Source organism: Physella acuta, unplaced genomic scaffold, assembly GCF_028476545.2.
Source record: "Physella acuta isolate Inbredline_101_S28 unplaced genomic scaffold, ASM2847654v3 ptg000604l, whole genome shotgun sequence".
Lineage (NCBI taxonomy): Eukaryota > Metazoa > Mollusca > Gastropoda > Physidae > Physella > Physella acuta.
In genome coordinates this window covers 436548-449945 of record NW_026732123.1, presented here as the reverse complement: position 1 = coordinate 449945, position 13398 = coordinate 436548, and the positions used below count along the sequence as shown (strand labels likewise).

General features: G+C 29.0%; 1 protein-coding gene across 1 annotated transcript; it reads left to right on the top strand.

Annotated features, from left to right (window-relative positions):
- Nucleotides 1–5955: 5955 nt before the first annotated feature.
- Nucleotides 5956–9079, top strand: LOC131947648 (uncharacterized). The gene is made up of 10 exons (XM_059308888.1): nt 5956–6009; nt 6140–6202; nt 6351–6571; nt 6697–6838; nt 7082–7302; nt 7429–7570; nt 7653–7873; nt 8045–8207; nt 8485–8705; nt 8955–9079. The coding sequence occupies exons 1-10, from the start codon at nt 5956–5958 to the stop codon at nt 8995–8997; spliced, it is 1491 nt and encodes a 496-aa protein (XP_059164871.1). The 3' UTR covers nt 8998–9079.
- The last annotated feature ends 4319 nt before the right edge of the window (nt 9080–13398 follow it).

The following is a 13398-nucleotide window of genomic DNA, read 5'->3' as shown; positions in this document are numbered from 1 at the left end:
TTGGGTCCGATGACTAAGTATGATAGATCGGTTCTTGGATGGGGAGTAAGTAATAATTTCAGAGTTGCTTCGCTGTTTTAATTCATAATAATAATAATAAAAATACAATATATGAATAAATTATATTCGTATGTCAATTACTAATACATAACCTATTAACTTTACATAAAAATAAAAATATGTATAAATTCAGGACAAATATAGCAGCGTGCTAGGTCCAGTGACTCCATTTGGCCATCTGAGCAGAGCTAACGCACGAACCTACATCCCACATTCAAAACTTTACCTAAGAAACCTCCTTGGCAAAAGTTACAATAATAAGTACGGAGTTTTAGATAGTACTCACCATAGAATGTTGTTTGATTCGGATTTTACCGGGCTTGACACAAGTCTTTATGGCAATAACTACTTGAGGTAAAATTTTGTTTTCTTTTATTTTATATCTTTCTATCATATTTTAAAGTAAAATAGTAGAAAGTTAATAAAATTATCTGAGAAATATTAATATAATTTTTATTTTACGTCGATTTCTCTATCTAGTTACGGTACAAAGACAATGTCTGACATTCCAATCTTGACTTTGGGGATGAAACTCAACTTTGTGACCATCCTATCATTCAAAAAGTTAGATACTAACAATGATGGATTTATCTCCAAATCAGAGATGAAAGATAAACTTTTTGTAAGTTTGAAAGTATAACCATTATTCATGTGCAACATAACACTTACATTTTAAACAGATACCATTGTGTACATAGTACGACTATTTAAAAATTACTGCTCTAAATCTACAAATGATCTTTACAAAAATACAGTTCATTGGAAAACTATTGTTATGTTTAAAGAAATGTGCAAGAAAAAAGTAGTTTTATTTTTTTTCTTTTCTTGCGTCTTTAAACTAAATCAGCTTTAAAAATGATTCATCAGGAGAATGTTTGGGATATGAACAAGCAGATCACAAAAGACGAGTATGAACGCTGGGTTGACGTTGTCAGCTTTGATCCCCAAACCAAAAGAGTTTTATTGACTCACTTCGATGACTTGGATAAAGACAAGAACGGTGTTTTGGACAGTGTAGATATTGAAGTCATCTTTGATGAGATTGACATAGACAGAGACTTCAAGGTTTCTGAGCATGAATACAAAAGGTCAGAATCTTTATAGAATTAGCTTTCATATATTCATTAACAATCGAGAAAATTTCGAATATAACTAATTTGAGCCACTTTATATATTTAAAACATGTTAAAATATATACTTGAAACTTTTCAAAGGTTCCTGGCTAAGCAGGTGCACCGTATCCCAGCCTTGACCTTGGGAATGAAAGTCAAAATTTTGATCTCCCAGTCATTTAAAAAGATGGACATGAATGGCGACGGACTTGTTTCCAGGACCGAGATGGAAAAAAAGCTGTTTGTAAGTAGCTTTGTGAAAATAATATCGTATTTTCAAACTTGCAGTGTTTTTGTTTGCTATACTCTTTCAGTTATTTTATCAGGAGAAAGATCTGGATATTACCGGACAACTGACCAGAGGTGAATATGAGCGCTGGGTGGATGTAGAACAACCAGACATTTTTACTAAAAGTGTTCTCGCCACTCATTTCGACCATTTAGATAAAGATAAGAATGGAGTGCTCAACAGTCTAGACGTCGACATCATCTTTGAAGAGATCGACACTGACAATGATAACTTCGTTACAAAGGAGGAGTATAAAGGGTCAGTTATTTTTTTCGTCTTATCAAATAGTTCATTTAAAACGGTTTTATTTTGTAACATCACTGGCTTCAAAATTATATTTTGCCGTTACAAATAAATATTTGATTGCAGTTTTGCAAACAGATATTGACTGAAGATTAATTTATATGTTTATCCAACGATATACCACAGATACATTGCTAAACAATTGTTTCGTGGACCCACTGTATCAGACTGCATCGGTGAATCTCCTGTGTTGATGGATGTCAAAATGATCACACCTTTACTTATTAGAACTATGGATACTAATGGCGATGGACTTGTTTCAAAACTTGAAATGCTTGATAAACTACTTGTAAGAGTTTATATGTGTTACTAAAAAATTTTAATGTGTGTTACAATACGTTTAGATATTCTTTTCTTTTATTTTGTTTACATATTGCATGTTTCTAGTATGAACATCTTAATATCCATCAGCTTTTATAATATAAAAAAGAGGCCATTGCAAATAATACAAATAGCATCTGTACTGAAATGTACTTTGCCATTTTCTATCAATAGTGTTAAGAGTCATACAAAAACGTTATTAGAAAGAGAAAGTTCTCAGAGTGAAATTTATTTTACCTTTTTAGGAAAAAGATGTGTACAAGACCGGACAAGTAACAATTAACCAATTTGAAGACTGGGTAAATGGTGTACACACTGATCCTCAAATTAAAAGTGTACTGGGGGAACTCTTCGATATTCTGGACACAAACAAAAATGGCGTTTGGGAAAGAAGCGACATTGAAACCATGTTTGATGAGATCGACACTGACAGAGATAACCACATCTCAGACATTGAGTTTTCCGTGTAAGTTCGAGTTGAAAATGTCATTTATATGGAAAACAGAAAACAATAAGATATTTATTTCTTCTTTTGTACGTTTATTTTGAATTCATAATTCTTTTTGTTAGCATACATTTGCCTTCCTTTTGCTAATACAATGATGCAGAAAACTTGAATCAATGACTTATTATATAATTTATAACGGGAAATACTCAATACAATAAACGTTTTGCACATGAATTATAAAATAAATATTTCTTTCTTTCTATTTAGACATATCGGATCGATGCCCGGGCTGATTACACAAAGATGCTAATTCATGACAGAGACATACAGTTCTAAATGTCACACTTGCTAAGCATTGCGTCTTTAAAGAGGAAACTACGTATTTGGAAAAAAAAATGATACACTTAAACTTTTATAGTTTTTTTACGTTTGAAATAAAAATACTATTGCAAATTAAATTTGATATTGTTCTTTTTTCACCAAAAGTGTTTTGTTTAACGTCGTCTGAGTTTAAGTGGATAAAATATAAACTTTTTCCGTTCAAAACTTAATACGCATTTCAAAATAAACAATCAAAATGAATGAAATAAACTGTTATACTTCGTTTAAGATTGAGAGTACACATTCGCTGTTTATGTTTTTATGTGTGATTTTTAGCAAGTTAAACCTAAAATCCAAATCGAAACAATGAAAATTTGGATGATGTGGGGAGGTTGTTTTTCGCTGCTAATTCGTAAATTTGATTTCTCTGTTTTTTAACATATCAAACTTCGTAACCATTATGAAAAATGTCAATATTAAGTTTAAGATTCATAATAGCATTAACTTGCTAAAATAAGAAACATTTTAGGATTAACGGCGAAAACGTGAAATTTGTATAAATACTGCAATAATCTATATTTAAAATCGTTATGTAAAGTAAACGGACAAAGAAAAATATTAAAATATCATAATACTTATTATTTTTAACAAAAAAATGAATTCGTGTTTGATAAAAGAAATCAAACCATTTAAATTTTACAATAACGTGCCATTTGTTTACATCATTAATTTAGATTGTTATATTTCAGTGATAGGTATAAAATACCAAGACTAAAATCAGTAAAGAAAGTGTTTCTCCAAATATGCTTCAAGTGTAATAAATGCGTAATAATTTTTAAATTTATATTTTACCATCTAGAAGTTTTTAATTGACAAAATGTCATTTAAATAAGATTTAAAGAATGTTTTAATTTTTATAAATTACGATTTTCTGAATATTCTGTCAATCTATTTTTTTTCAAAATTGAATTTATCTCTTAACATATATTTTTGTCTTCATTCATTTATAGACATACGCTTGACGTTAAACTATCCATTCTGCTTAAGAAACTTAGGACCGACAAAAATTTCAAAATGAAACCGAATGTAGTAAACGAATCTTGGAAACTGGAATGTATTTTAATAAAGGCGTTTACTAAATTTTTATCATTTGTCCACGCGTTTTTGTTTTAAAGATATGCACGTCCGGGTAGAAATAAACTAAGGAAACCTTAAGAAATCGTAAAATATAGCTTCAAAATAACCTGAAAACCCCATTTAAACTTTATGATCAGAAAATTGAACAAAAATAAATTACCATGTGTTAAGAAGCCTTATATTTACGAGTTGTCGAATTTGATAAATATAAATATTTGTATTTGCAAGGTAATTTTTTGTTTTAGTACTTTTTATTGTTGATTTTTTTTTTCAGCGAGGTAGTCAAAATTATCGCTACGTATCTTCGGATCATTCATAAATATAGAATAAAAAATATACACTTTTATTATAAGGTTTTTTTATTTCACTTTGTTTTAACTTCGAAAAAAGTGGTTAGATGAATTTTTTTCACTATGCGTTTTGTACAAAATAATTAATGCAATTCATTTGTTGGTTTTTATAAGAATTAAAATAATGTGTTTTCTAAAATGGTTTTTATTTTCGTATTATTCATGCATTTTTGCGTTTGATATAGTTTTTTCCTGCTATCATTTGTTTATAATATAAACACGTACCTAGTTTTATTACTTTATGCCGTAAACTATTTTGTCTTTTTAAATTGTGACTTAGACATTTTGTAAGATATATTTGTACTGATACATTGAGTCTTAAGTTTTAATAATGACTCTTCAAATATATTTAGCCTGAATATTTAGCCTTCAAGTTGTATACATTATTTACATAAGCTTTTAATTTTCTATTATGTAACATACTTTAAAAATTAATTATAAACAAAGCAATGACAAGGACGTATGTTTTAATGTTTAGAGGCACTAAGTTTTATTTTTACCATTTATCATTTGCAGTATTTTGTTCACAAAAATTGAAAATTCAGTAGATTCTGTCTGATAAAAATAAGTTGAGAAATAATTTTCCATGTAGAATAGATAAAAACGTTGTACACATTTTATCTATACTGAGTTTGGTTTTTTCGTTTTGTATTTACTTCGAAATCAAGTTGTAAGAAGGAATTTTTCTTTTTAGAAAGCTTCATATACAAAATAATTTTTGTTATTTATTTTTCGATTAAAATATTTAGCATAATTTGTATTTACGATATATTCATCATCTTTGCCGTTGTTATATCTTCTCCATATATCGTTTGTTCAATCTATACACCGTGTTTAGATGCATTATTCATGCCTTATAATATTTTTTTCTTTTTCATAATATCTTTTAAACATTTTGTAAGAAATATTTTTTATTGATACATATAGTCTTAAGTTTTGATAAAACTTTAAAAATTATGTTGACCTGATATATTTAATCTTCAAATTGTATACATACTTTTTATAAGCTTTTAATTTTCTATTATGTCAAATTTTTAAAAAAATAAAATATTTGAAAAAAAAAACCGATGTGACTTTGTCAAGGACAGTCGTTTTAAAGTTTTGAGGCACTTAATATTTTTTTTTTTACCTTGTGCAGATTTTTGTTAAACCAAAATTGCAAATTCAGTAAATTCTGTCTGATAAAAGAGAGTTTTGAAGTACTTTCAATGTCCTTATCAGGCTGCTCTCTTAAAAGAATCATCTGGTCCACATATCAAAACAAATAAAAGCCGACTGGACCATATTTTCAAATCACTGCTAACTCTAGAAGCTATCAGGTAAGTCATCTTTTACAGAAATAGAGCACTAATGTTTGAACGTTTGTTAACATATCTACAGAGATTCATATTTAAATGTTAGGCCACCATATTATTTGGAAACACTTAAATATCCTGATTTTAATTTAGGATGCAAAGACTGAATTTCAGAAGTATGTTAGTAGATTTTATATGTCGACATTTTTGTCTTTCAGTAATACACCGCATAATGTTTGCTGTATTGTCTCTTCTTCTCGTCCTACCTGCCCTTTGCGTAGGGAGGTATATGGATAGACTCTATCCACCATATGTGGGTATGACGGGTATTTACCCTGGTGGTCTCTCATATAGATCAGTACATGGATGGGGAGTAAGTAGTTCTCCATTTATTTTGTCATATGATTGCTGATTCTAAATTATTATATATTTACGAATTAAGGTAAAAAGAGTGTAATTCAAATGCATTTTGGCTAAAGCACTCTATAAATACTTCATTCCAGGATCAATATGGAGACATTTTGGGTCCGATGACTAAGTATGATAGATCGGTTCTTGGATGGGGAGTAAGTAATAATTTCAGAGTTGCTTCGCTGTTTTAATTCATAATAATAATAATAAAAATACAATATATGAATATATTATATTCGTATGTCAATTACTAATACATAACCTATTAACTTTACATAAAAATAAAAATATGTATAAATTCAGGACAAATATAGCAGCGTGCTAGGTCCAGTGACTCCATTTGGCCATCTGAGCAGAGCTAACGCACGAACCTACATCCCACATTCAAAACTTTACCTAAGAAACCTCCTTGGCAAAAGTTACAACAATAAGTACGGTGTTTTAGATAGTACTCACCATAGAATGTTGTTTGATTCGGATTTTACCGGGCTTGACACAAGTCTTTATGGCAATAACTACTTGAGGTAAAATTTGGTTTCTTTTATTTTATATCTTTCTATCATATTTTAAAGTAAAATAGTAGAAAGTTAATAAAATTATCTGACAAATGTTAATATAATTTTTATTTTACGTCGATTTCTCTATCTAGTTACGGTACTAAGACAATGTCTGACATTCCAATCTTGACTTTGGGGATGAAACTTAACTTTGTGACCATCCTATCATTCAAAAAGTTAGATACTAACAATGATGGATTTATCTCCAAATCAGAGATGAAAGATAAACTTTTTGTAAGTTTTGAAAGTATAACCTTTATTCATGTGCAACATAACAATTACATTTTAAACATATAACATTGTGTACATAGTACGACTATTTAAAAATTACAACTCTAAATCTACAAATGATCTTTATAAAAATACAGTTACATTGGAAAACTATTGTTATGTTTAAAGAAATGTGCAAGAAAAAAGTGGTTTTTTTTTCTTTTCTTGCGTCTTTAAACTAAATGAGCTTTAAAAATGATTCATCAGGAGAATGTTTGGGATATGAACAAGCAGATCACAAAAGACGAGTATGAACGCTGGGTTGATGTTGTCAGCTTTGATCCCCAAACCAAAAGAGTTTTATTGACTCACTTCGATGATTTGGATAAAGACAAGAACGGTGTTTTGGACAGTGTAGATATTGAAGTCATCTTTGATGAGATTGACATAGACAGAGACTTCAAGGTTTCTGAGCATGAATACAAAAGGTCAGAATCTTTATAGAATTAGCTTTCATATATTCATTAACAATCGAGAAAATTTCAAATATAACTAATTTGAGCCACTTTATATATTTAAAACATGTTAAAATATATACTTGAAACTTTTCAAAGGTTCCTGGCTAAGCAGGTGCACCGTATCCCAGCCTTGACCTTGGGAATGAAAGTAAAAATTTTGATCTCCCAGTCATTTAAAAAGATGGACATGAATGGCGACGGACTTGTTTCCAGGAACGAGATGGAACAAAAACTGTTTGTAAGTAGCTTTGTGAAAATAATATCGTATTTTCAAACTTGCAGTGTTTTTGTTTGCTATACTCTTTCAGTTATTTTATCAGGAGAAAGATCTGGATATTACCGGACAACTGACCAGAGGTGAATATGAGCGCTGGGTGGATGTAGAACAACCAGACATTTTTACTAAAAGTGTTCTCGCCACTCATTTCGACCATTTAGATAAAGATAAGAATGGAGTGCTCAACAGTCTAGACGTCGACATCATCTTTGAAGAGATCGACACTGACAATGATAACTTCGTTACAAAGGAAGAGTATAAAGGGTCAGTTATTTTTTTCGTCGTATCAAATAGTTCATTTATAACGGTTTTATTTTGTAACATCACTGGCTTCAAAATTATATTTTGCCGTTACAAATAAATATTTGATTGCAGTTTTACAAACAGATATTGACTGAAGATTAATTTATATGTTTATCCAACGATATACCACAGATACATTGCTAAACAATTGTTTCGTGGACCCACTGTATCAGACTGCATCGGTGAATCTCCTGTGTTGATGGATGTCAAAATGATCACACCTTTACTTATTAGAACTATGGATACTAATGGCGATGGACTTGTTTCAAAATTTGAAATGCTGGATAAACTACTTGTAAGAGTTTATATGTGTTACTAAAAAATTTTAATGTGTGTTACAATACGTTTAGATATTCTTTTCTTTTATTTTGTTTACATATTGCATGTTTCTAGTATGAACATCTTAATATCTATCAGCTTTTATAATATAAAAAAGAGGCCATTGCAAATAATACAAATAGCATCTGTACTGAAATGTACTTTGCCATTTTCTATCAATAGTGTTAAGAGTCATACAAAAACGTTATTAGAAAGAGAAAGTTCTCAGAGTGAAATTTATTTTACCTTTTTAGGAAAAAGATGTGTACAAGACCGGACAAGTAACAATTAACCAATTTGAAGACTGGGTAAATGGCGTACACACTGATCCTCAAATTAAAAGTGTACTGGGGGAACTCTTCGATATTCTGGACACAAACAAAAATGGCGTTTGGGAAAGAAGCGACATTGAAACCATGTTTGATGAGATCGACACTGACAGAGATAACCACATCTCAGAGATTGAGATTTCCGTGTAAGTTCGAGTTGAAAATGACATTTGTATGGAAACCAGAAAACAATAAGATACTTATTTCTTCTTTTGTACGTTTATTTTGAATTCATAATTCTTTTTGCTAGCATACATTTGCCTTCCTTTTGCTAATACAATGATGCAAAAAACTTGAATCAATGACTTATTAAATAATTTATAACGGGAAATACTCAATACAATAAACGTTTTGCACATGAATTATAAAATAAATATTTCTTTCTTTCTATTTAGACATATCGGATCGATGCCCGGGCTGATTACACAAAGATGCTAATTCATGACAGAGACATACAGTTCTAAATGTCACACTTGCTAAGCATTGCTTCTTTAAAGAGGAAACTACGTATTTGGAAAAAAATGATACACTTATACTTTTATAGTTTTTTACGTTTGAAATAAAAATACAATTGCAAATTAAATTTGATATTGTTCTTTTTTCACCAAAAGTGTTTTGTTTAACGTCGTCTGATTTTTAGTGGATAAAATATAAACTATTTCCGTTAAAAACTTAATACGCATTTCAAAATAAACAATCAAAATGAATGAAATAGACTGTTATACTTCGTTTAAGATTGAGAGTACACATTCGCTGTTTATGTTTTTATGTGTGATTTTTAGCAAGTTAAACCTGAAATCCAAAACGAAACAATGAAAATTTGGATGATGTGTGGAGGTTGTTTTTCGCTGCTAATTCGAAAATTTGATTTCTCTGTTTTTTAACATATCAAACTTTGTAACCATTATGAAAAATGTCAATATTAAGTATAAGATTCATAATAGCATTAACTTGCTAAAATAAGAAACATTTTAGGATTAACGGCGAAAACGTGAAAATTATATAAATACTGCAATAATCTATATTTAAAATCGTTATGTAAAGTAAACGGACAAAGAAAAATATTAAAATATCATAATACTTATTATTTTTAACAAAAAAAAATGAATTCGTGTTTGATAAAAGAAATCAAACCATTTAAATTTTACAATAACGTGCCATTTGTTTACATAATTAATTTAGATTGTTATATTTCAGTGATAGGTATAAAATACCAAGACCAAAATCAGTAAAGAAAGTGTTTCTCCAAATATGCTTCAAGTTTAATAAATGCGTAATGAATTTTTTTTTAAATTTATATTTTACCATCTAGAAGTTTTTAATTGACAAAATGTCATTTTAATAAGATTTAAAGAATGTTTTAATTTTTATAAATTACGATTTTCTGAATATTCTTTCAATCTATTTTTTTCAAAATTGAATTTATCTCTTAACATATATTTTTTTCTTCATTCATTTATAGACATACGCTTGACGTTAAACTATCCATTCTGCTTAAGAAACTTAGGACCGACAAAAATTTCAAAATGAAACCGAATGTAGTAAACGAATCTTGGAAACTGGAATGTATTTTAATAATGGCGTTTACTAAATTTTTATCATTTGTCCACGCGTTTTCATTTTAAAGATATGCACGTCCGGGTAGAAATAAACTAAGGACACCTTAAGAAATCGTAAATTATACCTTCAAAATAACCTGAAAACCCCATTTAAACTTTATGATCAGAAAATTGAACAAAAATTAATTACCATATAAGAAGCCTTATATTTACGAGTTGTCGAATTTGATAAACATAAATATTTGTATTTGCAAGGTAATTTTTGTTTTAGTACCTTTTATTGTTGATTTTTTTTTTAAGCGAGGTAGTCAAAATTATCGCTACGTATCTTCGGATCATTCATAAATATAGAATTAAAAATATACACTTTTAATATAAGGTTTTTTATTTCACTTTGTTTTTACTTCGAAAAAAGTGGTTAGATGAATTTTTTTCACTATGCGTTTTGTACAAAGTAATTAATGCAATTCATTTGTTGGTTTTTATAAGAATTAAAATAATGTGTTTTCTAAAATGGTTTTTATTTTCGTAATATTCATGCATTTTTGCGTTTGATATAGTTTTTTCCTGCTATCGTTTGTTTATAATATAAACACGTACCTAGTTTTATTACTTTATGCCGTAAACTATTTTGTCTTTTTAAATTGTGGCTTAGACATTTTGTAAGATATATTTGTACTGATACATTGAGTCTTAAATTTTAATAATGACTCTTCAAATATATTTAGCCTGAATATTTAGCCTTCAAGTTGTATACATTATTTACATAAGCTTTTAATTTTCTATTATGTAACATATTTTAAAAATTAATTATAAACAAAGCAATGTCAAGGACGTATGTTTTAATGTTTAGAGGCACTAAGTTTTACTTTTACCATTTATCATTTGCAGTATTTTGTTCACAAAAATTGAAAATTCAGTAGATTCTGTATGATAAAAATAAGTTGAGAAATAATTTTCCATGTAGAATAGATAAAAACGTTATACACATTTTATCTATACTGAGTTTGGTTTTTTCGTTTTGTATTTACTTCGAAATAAAGTTGTAAGAAGGGATTTTTCTTTTTACAAAGCTTTATATAAAAAATAATTTTTGTTATTTATTTTTCGATTAAAATATTTAGCATAATTTGTATTTACGATATATTCATCATCTTTTGCGTTGTTATATCTTCTCCTTATATCGTTTGTTCAATCTATACACCGTGTTTCGATGTATTATTTATGCCTTATAATATTTTGTTCTTTCATAATATGTTTTAAACATTTTGTAAGAAATATTTTTTACTGATACGTATAGTCTTAAGTTTTGATAAAACTTTAAAAATTATTTTGACCTGAAATATTTAATCTTCAAATTGTATACATACTTTTCATAAGCTTTTAATTTTCTATTAAGTCAAATTTTTTTTAAAATAAAATATTTGGAAAAAAAAAACGATGTGACATTGTCAAGGACAGTCGTTTTAAAGTTTTGAGGCACTTAATATTTTTTATTTACCACTTGCAGATTTTTGTGAAACCAAAATTGCAAATTCAGTAAATTCTGTCTGATAAAAGAGAGTTTTGAAGTACTTTCAATGTCCTTATCAGGCTGCCCTCTTAAAAGAATCATCTGGTCCACATATCAAAACAAATAAAAGCCGACTGGACCATATTTTCAAATCACTGCTAACTCTAGAAGCTATCAGGTAAGTCATCCTTTACAGAAATAGAACACTAATGTTTGAACGTTTGTTAACATATCTACAGAGATTCATATTTAAATGTTAGGCCACCATATTATTTGGAAACACTTAAATATCCTGATTTTAATTTAGGATGCAAAGACTGAATTTCAGAAGTAAGTTAGTAGATTTTATATGTCGACATTTTGTCTTTCAGTAATACACCGCATAATGTTTGCTGCATTGTCTCTTCTTCTCGTCCTACCTGCCCTTTGCGTAGGGAGGTATGTGGATAGACTCTATCCACCATATGTGGGTTTGACGGGTATTTACCCTGGTGGTCTCTCATATAGATCAGTACATGGATGGGGAGTAAGTAGTTCTCCATTTATTTTGTCATATGATTGCTGATTCTAAATTATTATATGTTTACGAATTAAGTTAAAAAGAGTGTAATTCAAATGCATTTTGGCTAAAGCACTCTATAAATACTTCATTCCAGGATCAATATGGAGGCATTTTGGGTCCGATGACTAAGTATGATAGATCGGTTCTTGGATGGGGAGTAAGTAATAATTTAAGAGTTGCTTCGCTGTTTTAATTCATAATAATAATAATAAATATACAATATATGAATAAATTATATTTGTATGTCAATTACTAATACATAAACTATTAACTTTACATAAAAATAAAAATATGTATAAATTTAGGACAACTATGGCAGCGTGCTAGGTCCTGTGACTCCATTTGGCCATTGGAGCCGAGCTAACGCACGAACCTACATCCCACATTCAAAACTTTACCTAAGAAACCTCCTTGGCAAGAGTTACAACAATAAGTACGGTGTTTTAGATAGTACTCACCATAGAATGTTGGTTGATTCGGATTTAACCGGGCTTGACACAAGTCTTTATGGCAATAACTACTTGAGGTAAAATGTTGTTTTCTTTTCTTTTAAATCTTTCTATCATATTTTAATTAAAATAGTAGAAAGTTCATAAAATTATCTAAGTAATCTTAATGTAATTTTTATTTTACGTCGATTTCTCTATCTAGTTACGGTACTAAGACAATGTCTGACATTCCAATCTTGACTTTGGGGATGAAACTCAACTTTGTGACCATCCTATCATTCAAAAAGTTAGATACTAACAATGATGGATTTATCTCCAAATCAGAGATGAAAGATAAACTTTTTGTAAGTTTTGAAAGTATAAATAACCTTTATCATGTGCAACATAACAATTACATTTTAAACATATACCATTGTGTACACAGTACGACTATTTAATAATTACAACTTTAAATCTACATACGCTCTTTACAAAAACAAAGTTCATGGGAAAACGATTGTTATTTTTAAAGAAATTTGCAAGAAAAAAGTGGTTTTTTTTTTCTTTTCTTGCGTCTTTAAACTAAATCAGCTTTAAAAATGATTCATCAGGAGAATGTTTGGGATATGAACAAGCAGATCACAAAAGACGAGTATGAACGCTGGGTTGATGTTGTCAGCTTTGATCCCCAAACCAAAAGAGTTTTATTGACTCACTTCGATGACTTGGATAAAGACAAGAACGGTGTTTTGGACAGTGTAGATATTGAAGTCATCT

Coding starts and splice junctions, on each gene's coding strand:
- LOC131947648 (XM_059308888.1), top strand. CDS start 5,956: ATGACGGGTATTTACCCTGGTGGTCTCTCATATAGATCAGTACATGGA. Junction 7,303..7,428: donor TCTGAGCATGAATACAAAAG/GTCAGAATCTTT, acceptor AACTTTTCAAAG/GTTCCTGGCTAAGCAGGTGC. Junction 8,208..8,484: donor AAATGCTGGATAAACTACTT/GTAAGAGTTTAT, acceptor TTACCTTTTTAG/GAAAAAGATGTGTACAAGAC.